This window comes from Sphaerodactylus townsendi, linkage group LG10, assembly GCF_021028975.2.
Source record: "Sphaerodactylus townsendi isolate TG3544 linkage group LG10, MPM_Stown_v2.3, whole genome shotgun sequence".
Lineage (NCBI taxonomy): Eukaryota > Metazoa > Chordata > Lepidosauria > Squamata > Sphaerodactylidae > Sphaerodactylus > Sphaerodactylus townsendi.
In genome coordinates this window covers 36,493,791-36,506,217 of record NC_059434.1, presented here as the reverse complement: position 1 = coordinate 36,506,217, position 12,427 = coordinate 36,493,791, and the positions used below count along the sequence as shown (strand labels likewise).

The window sequence follows — 12,427 nt, the reverse complement described above, 5'->3', positions numbered from 1 at the left end:
TGACGTTTGTTGTCCCCGTTGCGAGCGGGGCCTCGAATGTTGTTACCGGAAGTGACGTTTACGTTACTTTTACTCGTGGACTTTACTTTATCGGCAGATTCGGCGGCAACCAGGACCGGTTTTTATAGTCTTGAGGGAAATACGGAGGGTTTAGGAAATAGGGTATTGTGGTGACAGTTGAGGCAAAAGGACTGCGTTTGCAGGAGGGGAAATGGGAGGACTTGGAAACGGGTCGAATCCGCGGATGTAAAGCGGAAGAGTGCTGTTGTTCCCGCGGGAGGGCTCAAACAGCCGCCAAAGAGGAGGAAGGAAGAAACCGCTGCATGGAGCGCGAGGGTAAAGGGGGCGGGGTTGCGTGACGTAGGCAGCCCATCTGCTGTAGGAACTTGTTGAGTTTCTGGTGATCACCTATTCTTGGGTTGCTGAATGGAGGTAGACGCCGAGATTTAAGGGAAGGGTGGCAGGTTCAGCCCCAGGAAGTGGCAGTTGCTTCTGGCATGTCTAGGGTAAGAAGTTGTTCCAATGATACTGACAGAATAGTCAGGAAATCTAGACCAAAACGCAAACAGAAAAGCTGTATGATGCATCTTTTTAAAAAGTGAACAATAACTATGCAAACCTTCGTCGTATCCAGAATTCTTCATCGTGCAGAATTTTTAAATTGACGTGGGGGATGTTTCAGTTCATGGAGAGAGAGAGAGAGGCAGCCCGGGTAGTCACCTGCAGGCAAAACAACGCAGAGTTTATGGCCACCTTAAAGACTGACTTGAAGACACATATATGCTATAAAAACCAACATAAGGCATCTCAAGGCTTAAACAAAAAATTTTTTTGCTTTAAATGAATATTGAAATAGCCATTTTGAGCCATAGAAAGATTCCAAACATATTGGCGGTGTAATACTTCAATTAGATCAGCCAAAATGGCACAGAACAGTGTCAGTTTTTGAGTCTTGCAGAACTTTTTATCAGGCTAGATATTAAGTACAATCATACCCCCGGGGGGGGTGGGGTGGCACCAGTGAAATATATATGGTTTTAGCATGGATTACAGGATTTGTTGCTGATATTTGATTACATAGTGATGTGGCAAAACAGATTTTAAGATGCACCAATGGTCACTGGAACAGAGAAGCAAAAAAATGGCCACTTTCAGAATATAAAATTTAGTTGCAGTATTTACACCAATGCAAGACTAAGCTTTTTCTGCTTAGGAATGTTACACAAATTAAATTATTGACTGTCCAGGGGGAAAAAAGAGGGTATAACATTTTTAGGGGCATCACCTTACAAGGGTCACCTTCTGTTTGAATGAGTATGGTACATGTATGTCTTGCACCAAGGAGATTAAACAGGTCTCTTTCTTAGCAACTGAATGTCCCGCTCTAGCATAATATGTGAGTTTTCTCAGGGAAAAAAATCCCCTGAGATCAATGAATCCTATTCCCAGGTAAATGTGCCTAGGATTAAGTGCCAGGTTTTTCAGCATCAGAAATGGTGTTTGCAAGATTTCCCTCCAAATTTCACAAAACATTTAAATGTTGTTTAATATGAAATGTATCATGTGCTGTCATATAGTAAGTGAATAAGATTTTTCTACCTTGAGACTGTTACATATTGGGAATCTTGCGTATTGAGAAACTTCTTGGGCCAGATCATGCTTTTGATTTTAAGTTGCACTTCTCCATTCTAGTCCACATTAAGAAGTTGTTGTGATCTGAAAGAATTGTAATATGGCTACAGGAGACCTTAAAGGAAATTTGCGGAGAATAGAGCAAGGACTTCGGCTTCTAAATTATTCCAAAGATGTGGATTATAATGGGTAAGTGTTGGTGTATTGTTGATACATATTTTCTATGGTTTCACAGAATTTAATAGGAAATGTGTCTGCAGTCATTATAATGAAATTCGCCAGTATGAAAAATGATGTTATTATACAAAAAAGCTAGCAGAGAAAACAAGCATATTATTTTAATTATGCTAGCTAGATACATAAAATTAGCTGTTTGTGAAAGGTGTTGAATGTTTCATATTCATTTATTTTATTTCTTAAAATACTTGTACCTTGAAATACTTGTACAAGACAACTGAGTCTGAATTTGGGGAACTAGGTGCATTCCTTGTTTGGAAAGGCTCTGATTAAAAGGAGTGTTGCCTCCATTTCCTCTGGTTTTTACATAAGTACCAGTTGCTGATACTAACAGTCTCTTTTGTGGACACAGTTACAGTTAACATAATAAATGGAATGTGATTTGCAAACTTTAAGCCCCCTCAGGTTTGAGAGTAAATTTCAGCTCTGAGTGGAATGACAGTCTTTCAATCCTGCATGTTTTCACTGGTGTGGCTTGACCTAACACAATTACATTCATCTTTGCTGTCTCATCTTTACGCTATAATAGATTAGCAAAGGGTGATCCAGCTGCATTTTTGCCCATCATCAGCTACTGCTTCACGTCTTTCTCAGCCCACATAATGGAACTTCTGGTAGAACTGGATGTGGAACTTATGGCGAAAAATGACTTGCGCTTTATTGAGTCTATTTATAAGGTATCTATAAAATAGTGTTTAAGGAGGACGACAGGTCAAGTACACAGGCAGCCCAATCCGCAGGGCTCTGGCAGCTGGAGATGGCGCTGCTACTGGACTACCGTGTCACCTTCCGAGGACTTTCAAGTGGTATGGGGAGGCAGCAAAAGGGTGGGGTGGGGGAACAAACCCAGCTTCCAAAGAGATGAATGCAGTTGTGCTGCCCTTTTGGGTGGTGTAAGTGTGAAGTCTGTGCTGAGGCATTCCTGGCTTGACGGCCTGGGCAGAAGCCAACAATAGTTATCTTAACCCCTGGGAATGCCCTGGTCCAGCCCGCCTCCCCACATCAGCATTCACTCAAATGCTGGTGTAACTCTGAGCCCATGCCAGTGTTTTTACTATCTCCACTGGTGTTGATGCCCCTTATGCCAGCAGAGGAGCCAAACACTGGTGTGGACCAGTGACACTCCATGGTGCTGTTGCCCCCCCCCCCTTGGGATTGGACTGTAAGGAAAACACTGTAACTTGTTCCATCCTAGCAAAAATGTTACAAGCTACGGTAGAACTTTGAAGATTGTACAGCAGTTTAAACATTCTAGTGCCTTGTCTGTTCACTGATACTCACTTTTTTAAGGCAACAATTAATCAAATATACTGAATGAGACAGAGGAGGGATGTTTGTAGTTACTTTTGCAGATAGACACATGAGTTGATTAAAAATAAGTCTGTGTATTCTTGCCATCAATAAATGTTTTATATGACATGCTGCCACAAAATACAACATGTTACATCAATAGTAATCAGGAATATAAAATGTTGGTATTACACACAGCAGCAGTGATTATGAAAGATAATTCTTCCCCCTGTGTGCTTTGCAGCTTCTCCGGGATCATTTTCAATATAAACCGGTATTAACAAAGCAACAGTTTCTCCAGTACGGTTTTGCAGAAAGAAAAATGCAGATTGTTTGTGATATTATTAATATGGTCTATAAAAAGCACAAAGAATTTAGTAACGTGAACAAGGTATGTTTTATTGTTACATTCAAGAGGAACAAATAAGGTTCATTAATGTTGGAGGCTTTTGATGCTTAACTTATATTTTCATCCTAAGTAAAGTTATATGCTTCTAAACCACTGATTTCAGTGCACTAAGCAGAGTGTAACTCTTCTTAGAATTATATTGGAAGTGATACCTACCTGTAGAAGCCTCTGATATGCAGAGTGAAGCTTTTTCCACTGACTGAAGTGGTGTATTTGTTGCATAAAACAAAAGCTTACCATCGCTAATTTATATCAGTACAGTTGCTGCATAGTAACCCTTACGAAGGTGAAACCACTAATGCTGTTGGTTTTCTCTGTTTCCAGTTTACTCTACCAAACTGAAACAATTAATCTGATCATTATTATGGTACATATTTGCATGCAATATACTTTTTTTTAAAAAAAGTTGGCAGTTGACAAAGTTTTTTTATGAAGTTTGAATAAAGCCATAGTGCTATATTTGGTTCAGTTTGAAATTCCTGAAAAGTTACTACTTGGGATATTTGCCTTAATTGGCTACATTCTCTTTGGACAGTCTTTTTTTGCATTTTCTTAGAGATAGTTTGCTTCAACTTACTTTTTTGGCATATTTTGTTGGAGTGTATTTTGTTTTGTGCAAACAGAAAAATGCTGGCATCAGCAACAGTGGAATTTCTGTTGTTTTACAGGTGAAATCCCAACCAAGAAAGAAAATCCATGTAGTGAAACATGAACCAGAAGCAAGCATTTCAGATATTGATTCTGTATTTGTTGATGCTGTGGATTTTCAACCGGTAGGATTATTTTAGATGAAGAACTGCCACACGGTAGAAAATCTTGATTCTTATTCTGGCAGATATACTTTATAACATATGACAAAATTAACAATGGCTTTTTCAAATCATATTTAAAGAAAATTGTCAGATTCAATGAAATATTTAATAGTTTGGAAGAATCATAGACATTTTGTAAATTTTCAAATTGGTAAAATTAATGCCTTGAGTCTAAGGCAATATAACAAGTTGTGGAAGATGAAATATTCCCTTAAACTAGCCAACTTGAAGTTTACCAGTGAACGTACCAGTGAACATACCACGCCTCTATTTATTTAGGAATCCATTTGTTAAAGAAAGTGGAGTAAATGTGGAGTAACAGTCACTTATTTCTTCCTTTAAATGGAAAATAATATTTTTTATTAAGTATTGTTTCATATAAATCCTCTTTATTTCTTTGGCTGCTGGTACTGCTTATTTAAAGTGGTGTTAGTGTACTGATTTCACAGCCTATCAAAACTGGGATAACATTGATTCAAAAAGATGGTGTGGCTTGATTTGGCATTAAGGCTTGGGGTGGTTTGTCCTGTTCTATTTTTACTTTTATTTTCGCTTTTTCATACAAATTGTCAAGGCTTTATGTATCTATAGGTTTATTCCACAGCCACTAAAATCAAAGGTATTTTGCCACTAAATTCAGTTATTTTTTTCACTGTGTGAAATTTTGTTTTCTTTTTACATGCAAAGAAACTTCAAATAGAACGCCATTCGAGTGCAATCAATGTTTGTTGCTCCAAAGATGTAGTCACTGAAGTACTTCATGAAGAGACTGATTCTTCCAATATACAACAAGAAGTAAGGCTATTAAGTTGCTTCACCCATTTTCTGTCTGTTGAACTGAGATTTAAAATAGGGACTACTCATGGAGATGGAGGCTTAGCATTGTTCAGATATTCAGATTTTTAAAGGCATTCTCTCTTGAGAGTTTTCTGCATGGGTTATTTCCATTGGTTCTGGCCAAACATTGCTTTGGTTTTATCACTCAATTTTCATATGCATTTGTGGTATTCAGTTGCTGCTTCTTTTGAGGGGATGTTCTATAGTTTTCCCCCTTTAAAAAAAAACTCATTTTACCCTGGGAAGACAATGTTGAATCATCTTCTTTTTAGGTGTAGTATTTCTGTTGGATGTAGTATTTCTGTTACACCTCATGGCTTTGTCACATCCTTTCCCACCCATCTTCAGCCTACCTTTAAATAATTGGACTGTCATCATTGTCAAACCAATCCCTGTCCCCTCCCCAAAAGTTGAGCGGGTTTTAAAAAGAAAGCCTGAAATATCAATGTAGCAATATAGTGTTGTAATGATAGTTTAAGCAGGTTCTCTGACTTCCCAGCTTCCATTTAAAATAAAAAGTAAATCTTTAGTATCTTCTCTCACAGAGATAGAAGGGAAAAGAGCTGGAGCTAGAGACTTAAAAAAACCTGGGAATTCAGAGAACCAGCTTAAACTATCAATACAACACTAAATAGATAGGGTTTTTTTAAAGGGGTGCTGTGATACCACAAATGACAATATCACCCTTGCTTAAAAATCCTGATGATGTAAGCCATGTGCAGAAGATGTTAAACCTAGCACTTTGATAAAATAGGTTTTTTTGTGCTCTGATGAAGCCAGCTTCATCAAAACCATTATCACTGGCAATATTAAATGTAGCACTTTGATAAAAGAGCCTTTTTTGTGCTTTGGATGGCTGTATAGCAACAGTTTCATTTTCTCAAGTTGTATCCACCATTTTGTAGGCTTCATGCTGCTGTAGGGAACAAATGGTGGGCGCAATTTTAGAAAACTAAAATTGCTATATAGCTGCCCAGAGCACAAAAAACCCTATTTCATCAAAGTGCTAGGTTTAACATTGCTAACAGTAATGGTTTTGACGAATCTGGTGGATAAATATGATTCTTTTGTCTTCAAAGAGAATCTGACCGGGCCGGGGGGGGTGGGCAAGAAGATTTGGTGGTTTGATTCACATCTTCCTGTCATCTTTTCATGAGGAAGGGTATAGTGAAAGTAATAAATGATTCTCACACAGATAGGGAACTGATACAAGTGATAATGCTGTTCCAGAATCTCAAACAGTTCCATGACTGAATTAGTGGCTGAATTTGTTCCGTTGCACAAAGTTAACAATAATTTGTCTTTAATCTAGGAAAGATTGATAAACTTAACTTATGATTGAATATCATAAACATATCATAAATATAATAAAAATCATAATATCATCAATATCATAAAAAGCAAAAAACCTTTACTCTTTACAGCAGTACGTAGTAACATAAAACTGTTCTATGCCTTACATCTTATTTGCAGCTTTTGAGGAATTATGATGATCAAATGAAAGAACTAAAGAGCCAGCTTGCTGAACTGCAGGAAAAAGTTAATAAACTGAAATGGGTAGAAGAAAAAGTGTATGTTTTGGAAGAGAAACTGCAGGGTAAAGTGATTATAGATGAGAGAGACTGGAATAATCTGTTGAGCCGTGTCGTGCTCCTTGAAACACAGCTCATACAGCAACCCAAAAAGGTATGTTTTACTATTCATTTTCCAGAAACAATATTAGTGGAACATTTTGTATTACTTTTTTGATTTAATGAGGGTGTAAAGTCTCATTAAAATGTAAAGTGATCATATTTAGTTGTTTCGCATTCCCAAACAATGATTTTTTACTGCAAATTAAAAGAGTTTTCTTAATTCCTTTAAATAACATTTTTAAAATAATGGTTATTCCCAGGTTGAACTTTTGAGAAGCACAGGAAATAATTCTTTTTGCAATGGTTATAGTTCATATCCCTTTCAGGATAAAGAAGACAGTGTGGTTGTGCGTTCTCTGGCAGAAGTCGGAGCAAAGTGTGCCGGTACTGTAAAGAAGTCCAATACTCCGGCAGCACTTTAAAATCTTATTTAAACGTTGCTGCCATCCAAACCATTATTATCTGAGCTGGGAAACATAATATTTTGATGAAATAGCATTTATATTCCTCCAAACTCCTATTAGTGAGACCTGTATTTTAGTAACGTTGTGCTCGCCATTTTCTTTCCCATGCAGCATGATTCATATATCTTATATGAATAGAAATTAACAAGCTGCCACTTTGGAACAGCATAGCAGGCTGATGCCAAATATAATGTGATTTGCAAAAATATTGGTTCAAAAATATTGGTGATCCTCCAGGAGTTCAGAGGAGCAGAAACATACTGGCTGCGTTCACATGCTCTATTCATGACTCTAACTATAGTTGTCCAGTTCAGACTGCATAGCATACTGTGTTGAAGAATATAAATAAACAACGAGAGCAATTAGCAAGGAAGGGTTTGTGCATAAGACTGCAGCCCAGTGTTTCCCAACCTTTTTGACGTCGCCGTACCCTTGACCTCACTTGTCATATCTCATGGTGCCCTTGAGGAAAACACCCATTAAAAAATTGATTTACTTCAATGATTAGTTACCTGAGAGACATAATAGTTTATTGCTGTTAAGTGTCTGTTTATTCATTCATTAATGATGTGAAAATGAACGTAATTTTAACTAATTACATTAAGACAATATTGCGTTCCCTCTGCCATCGCTGCTGAGCCGTAAAGTGAGCTGCCCTGACAACCAGCGAAAGGGGCACTGCAAAGGGAGGGGGCGGTAGCATCATTGCGGTACCCCTGGGAAGTGTTCATGGTACCCCAGAGTACCACAGTACCCTGGTTGGGAATAGCTGCTGCATCCTGTTCCCAGTAATCCCAGTCTTTGGTCAGAGGATCAGGACATGACAACTGAGGTGAGCCTCATTGTTGTGGTGGGGTTTATTGGTAGTAATGTAATAAGGAGTGTTACATGGGCATATTATACATTCATTCAAAGGCAGTAAGTGAAGTTCTATGTGGAGTTGCTCCAAATTGGTAATGTTGTTCCTGATCACTGTAAAACAGTTTGCAAGGCAAATCCCAGAACCTCCAACTGTTATATTTAAAATTTCACTGGCAGAATATGTTTTCAATTTTAGATTGACTTATCCACAGAATGTAATCATATGAAAGAAGACAACGCGTCTGGCATATGTATGACTCCAGTTTCTCCAGGTGAGTATTTCATATGGGGTTGGCAGTTTGGGGTCTTCTGAAATGACACATTGTTATCTAGTCCATGATAGTATCCAAAAAAGTGATTTGTTTGTCATTGCATTTTTTAAATCTGCTGTTTTTCTTTCCAAATGTTTAGTGTTGTGCACAAATAACTTTGTTCAACTATCTATATAAACTGGTTGTGGTGGGTTTTCCGGGCTGTGTGGCTGTGGTCTGGCGGATCTTGTTCCTAACATTGCACCTGCATCTGTGGCTGGCATCTTCAGAGGTGTATCACAGAGGGAAGACTGTTACACACAGATGCAGGCGAAACGTTAGGAACAAGATTCACCAGACCACGGCCACACAGCCCGTAAAACCCACCACGACCAGTTGAATCTGGCTGTGAAAGCCTTCGACAATATCTATATAAAACTTGATATATACGGGATTTTTCTTTAGTTTTAATATGGGCAGCTTTATCCGAGCCTCAGGTGGCTGGTTGCAGTGGCACAATCATGCCACTCCACTGGCTTCACAAGCGTGAAAGCCTGCCCGCCACCAAGAAGCCCCCATTGGCTTTAACGGACATGCGCTTCCCAAAAGGGTTGTGTAAGTCCAATTTTCTGGTTGCCAGTGCAACACGCTGAATAGCCAGGAGGGAGATGAGTTAGTTGGCTCCATCCCTGGTCCACCCCCGCTATGCCAGGGGCACTAGGACTTTGGCATCGCATCTGGTGCCACCGCACCAGCAGGGAGGGCAGCAGCAGTAGTTTCATTCCTCCACTGGGTAAAGTACCCTGGAAAGGTAGAATCTTCTGGCGCGGCTGCTTTGCCACTCCCACGATTCAGCTCCCCTCTTTGAATGGAGCTTTTAGTCTTTTTTCATTTATTGCGAAAGACTGAGTTTTTAAAAAAGACTCCCAAAGTTATATTAGTGAAGTCTGACCAAATATTCTTCAGGAGCTCATCAGTATTGATGGGTCTTTATTGGGATGTTATTTTCTTTTAGTCAAAATCTTCAGTAATAAATTAATTTTTTTATCCTATACTTAAATATTGCAGTTCTTAGTTCTGAAACCACTTACCTGAAGATCTGTAAGCTATCCATTTAAAACTTTGTCACACTCCACTTAGATTTGCAGCATAAGCAGCAGAAGTTACTATACCTTTATTCATTTTCTCCAAAACCTATATTAATTTTATAGTTAAGCCACACATTTCTGCCTATTGGTAAAATCTTTTGTTGTCTATGCAAGTTGGACCTGATTTATTCTATAGTAGTACTGGTGACAGGCTCAAAGATCTACCATGAAGTAATATGTTGTTTTGTTGGTCTTTCAAAAATATATAGACCCAAAATAGGTGCTCTGTCCTTTATAGGCCTTTGTGCTGTTTTTTTATTTAATAGAAGGGCTTCCTGTTTGCTGATAAAAGTAACCTGTAAAAATGCTTTAGGTAACGTCAGGCTGTACCTGATGCTAACAGGTTGGAATTCTAAAAGGGCTTGGAATATGCCTCATGTCCAGTTAAATTCACATTGCCTTTAAAGTTAGTTTTGTATCAGTTTGTAATAACATTTCCCCAGTAAACTTTGCATTAGAAGATTGTTCTTTTATGGTTTCAAAATAGTACATGGTATTTGTAATAAGATTTATTTGTGGTTTTGTAATATTCTTCTATGAAATGCATGTTGTTGATATCATCTATAAATCAAGCTGGGTGATGGCTGACCTGTTGCGTGAGATCAAAAAGGCAAAGGTGATCTTTAAAGTTAATGCTTCTCCACAGATAAGGAAAAGGAGGAGCTGCCAGAGAGTCTTCACCATTCATCTGGATACAGTTCACTGATATCTTCAGACCCATCTCCCAAAGCCATGGTTGTTAATAATCATGATTTATCCAAGCTTTCAAAGGTCAGTTAACACTGACTAATGCCTAGTTTTAATATTTGTAGGAAAAAATGTTTGGTTTTTCATTTGAGGGCTGCAAATAACAGCAAGCTTTCTCTCAAAGTCTGCTAAAATAAGTTTTATTTGGATACATTCACTGTGCATGTAACAAAACTTTGAAATATATGCCCTTTGAAGAACTAATTGAACCTGTTGCTTTTAAATTGCAGGAGACAACAATTCAGAGAATGGAACGGATAAGCAAAATGTAAGTAAAAGGGGAAAAGCAGATCCAAGTGATTTCTCAACAGGGAATTCCTTTGACTTAAATGTACATAGAAAGTGCATATGTCTTTAGACCACAAAGGTCTTTGCATTAGGTGTGGCATTTCCTTAAGATTTACTGTTCCCACTGGATAATAAATCTATATACAGTTCTGTGGCTGTGGGAGAGTGACTTTCCAAAATACAATTATAGGTGTGTTTACTGGTTATTCTGGAAATTAGAGTGCTAATTTAGTTTGTTAGAGATTAGATTGTTTGGTTTGATGAAGATAATGATTCTGTTCCAATTGTTATCCTCTTTCTTTAAAAATGGGACGTTTTTCATTACTTGGAAGTAATTTTATCTGGCTGCAGTTTTCTTCTTTAGTGTAATTCTATTTCAACAGTAATAAATTAATAATTCAATCTTATCAAAATGGGTCTGTGCAAAATGCTTATGATTAAACTTGAAAACTGAACTAGTGTTCCTTCTCTTCACCATGGTTAGGCTGTCTTTTCAAACTAGTGTGAGTCTTCCCTATGTAGGGGGGAAATAGGTGCTTATTTAATTGTATTAAATAAGAAAAAATTGTTGCTTAGCCTATTTAATCTATAACATTTCTTAGGATTGAAGAAACCTCAGAGTTATTGAAGACCTCCAACAGTACCTCCTAAAGTATTTTGTCCTAAACTTCCAGCTATCTGAAAGTAATTATGTATATGTGTAAAAAAAATTTAAACCCATTTGAATCCATTTGTGATTCTTTTTGAATCAAAATGTTTGCCAATGATACATTTTAATAAAAATAAAACATTTTACAATACCATTGTCATTGCCATAATTTTCACCTTCTTACCTGTAATTATTTTCTGTGTAAAAAACCCTCTGTGGTTGTAACAAATCTGTTCCTTTCTTGAAATGTATTTTTGTATTGACATTTGCTGGCACTTGGCTAAGTAATATGTTTTTTTAAAGTGCAGACTTGAGGACCATGGTTTATATCCTGTTGGAAACACTCCAGCTGGGACTTGCATATTGCGCCCAAGAGAATTGCATACATACCATCCTGCCATCTGTAAAGTTGTACAAACCTTAATGAAAAGCCAAGTACACATATTGTAAATGTGTCCTCTTTCTAGGTTTTTTGTTGGTTTTTAAATGTATTTTTGTTAGTGTTTCATCAGAACGCACCAGTACATATAGGCTTCCATTGATTTGGACAGGCCATTTTGATCTGAAACATTAAAACATATGTAGGTCTACAGACTCTGACTAGGAAATGTGTTGAGCGTTTTAGAGCTGTATTACCTGACACATTTTAAGACCAGCAGCACAGATGGAGGCCATCCAGTCTGTATACTCAGATACACTGCAGTTTTATGATTTGAGGCCAATGACTCTTTGGAGACAAAAGTATCTGTAAAACAGTCATAAATATGATCTAATCAAATAACGAATAGATGGTGGGAGAGGGGATCAATTTCGGCTATTTAGGTTTCTATATGGTTGCATATTAATCTGGGTTGCAAAGGGAACTTTTTAATCAGACAGATTAACTTTAATTCTGTCTGTTCAAAAGATAGGATCCTTCAGTAACATTGTAATAGCATTTGACATCAAACGGTTTGTAGTGGTGTGGTTTGCAGATGATGAGAAAACAGCTGTTTCCATTTTGCTGTAAAACATGATTTATTTTGTAACCTTGTGTCTTTTTCTAAAAATGAATGTGAGCTATGCTGGCTTGTTTTAACAAGAGTACAAAACATCAGCAATAAAATACTGCTGTAATACTTTTCGTAACAGAAAATCGTTGCAAAACAATGGAACAAGCCTCCATTCC

General features: G+C 37.6%; 1 protein-coding gene across 2 annotated transcripts; it reads left to right on the top strand.

Annotated features, from left to right (window-relative positions):
* The first annotated feature begins 35 nt into the window (after window positions 1-35).
* CEP44 (centrosomal protein 44) lies at window positions 36-11,413 on the top strand. Of its 2 annotated transcripts, none has more exons than XM_048509592.1 (11): window positions 36-336; window positions 1,693-1,821; window positions 2,399-2,546; window positions 3,404-3,550; window positions 4,237-4,341; window positions 5,068-5,175; window positions 6,691-6,903; window positions 8,373-8,448; window positions 10,222-10,346; window positions 10,553-10,590; window positions 11,213-11,413. In XM_048509592.1, the coding sequence occupies exons 2-11, from the start codon at window positions 1,733-1,735 to the stop codon at window positions 11,259-11,261; spliced, it is 1,098 nt and encodes a 365-aa protein (XP_048365549.1). In that variant the 5' UTR covers window positions 36-336; window positions 1,693-1,732; the 3' UTR covers window positions 11,262-11,413. The 2 variants fall into 2 exon arrangements, with proteins under 2 accessions (XP_048365549.1, XP_048365548.1); XM_048509591.1 differs by lacking the exon at window positions 36-336 and adding an exon at window positions 343-506.
* Window positions 11,414-12,427: the final 1,014 nt, after the last annotated feature.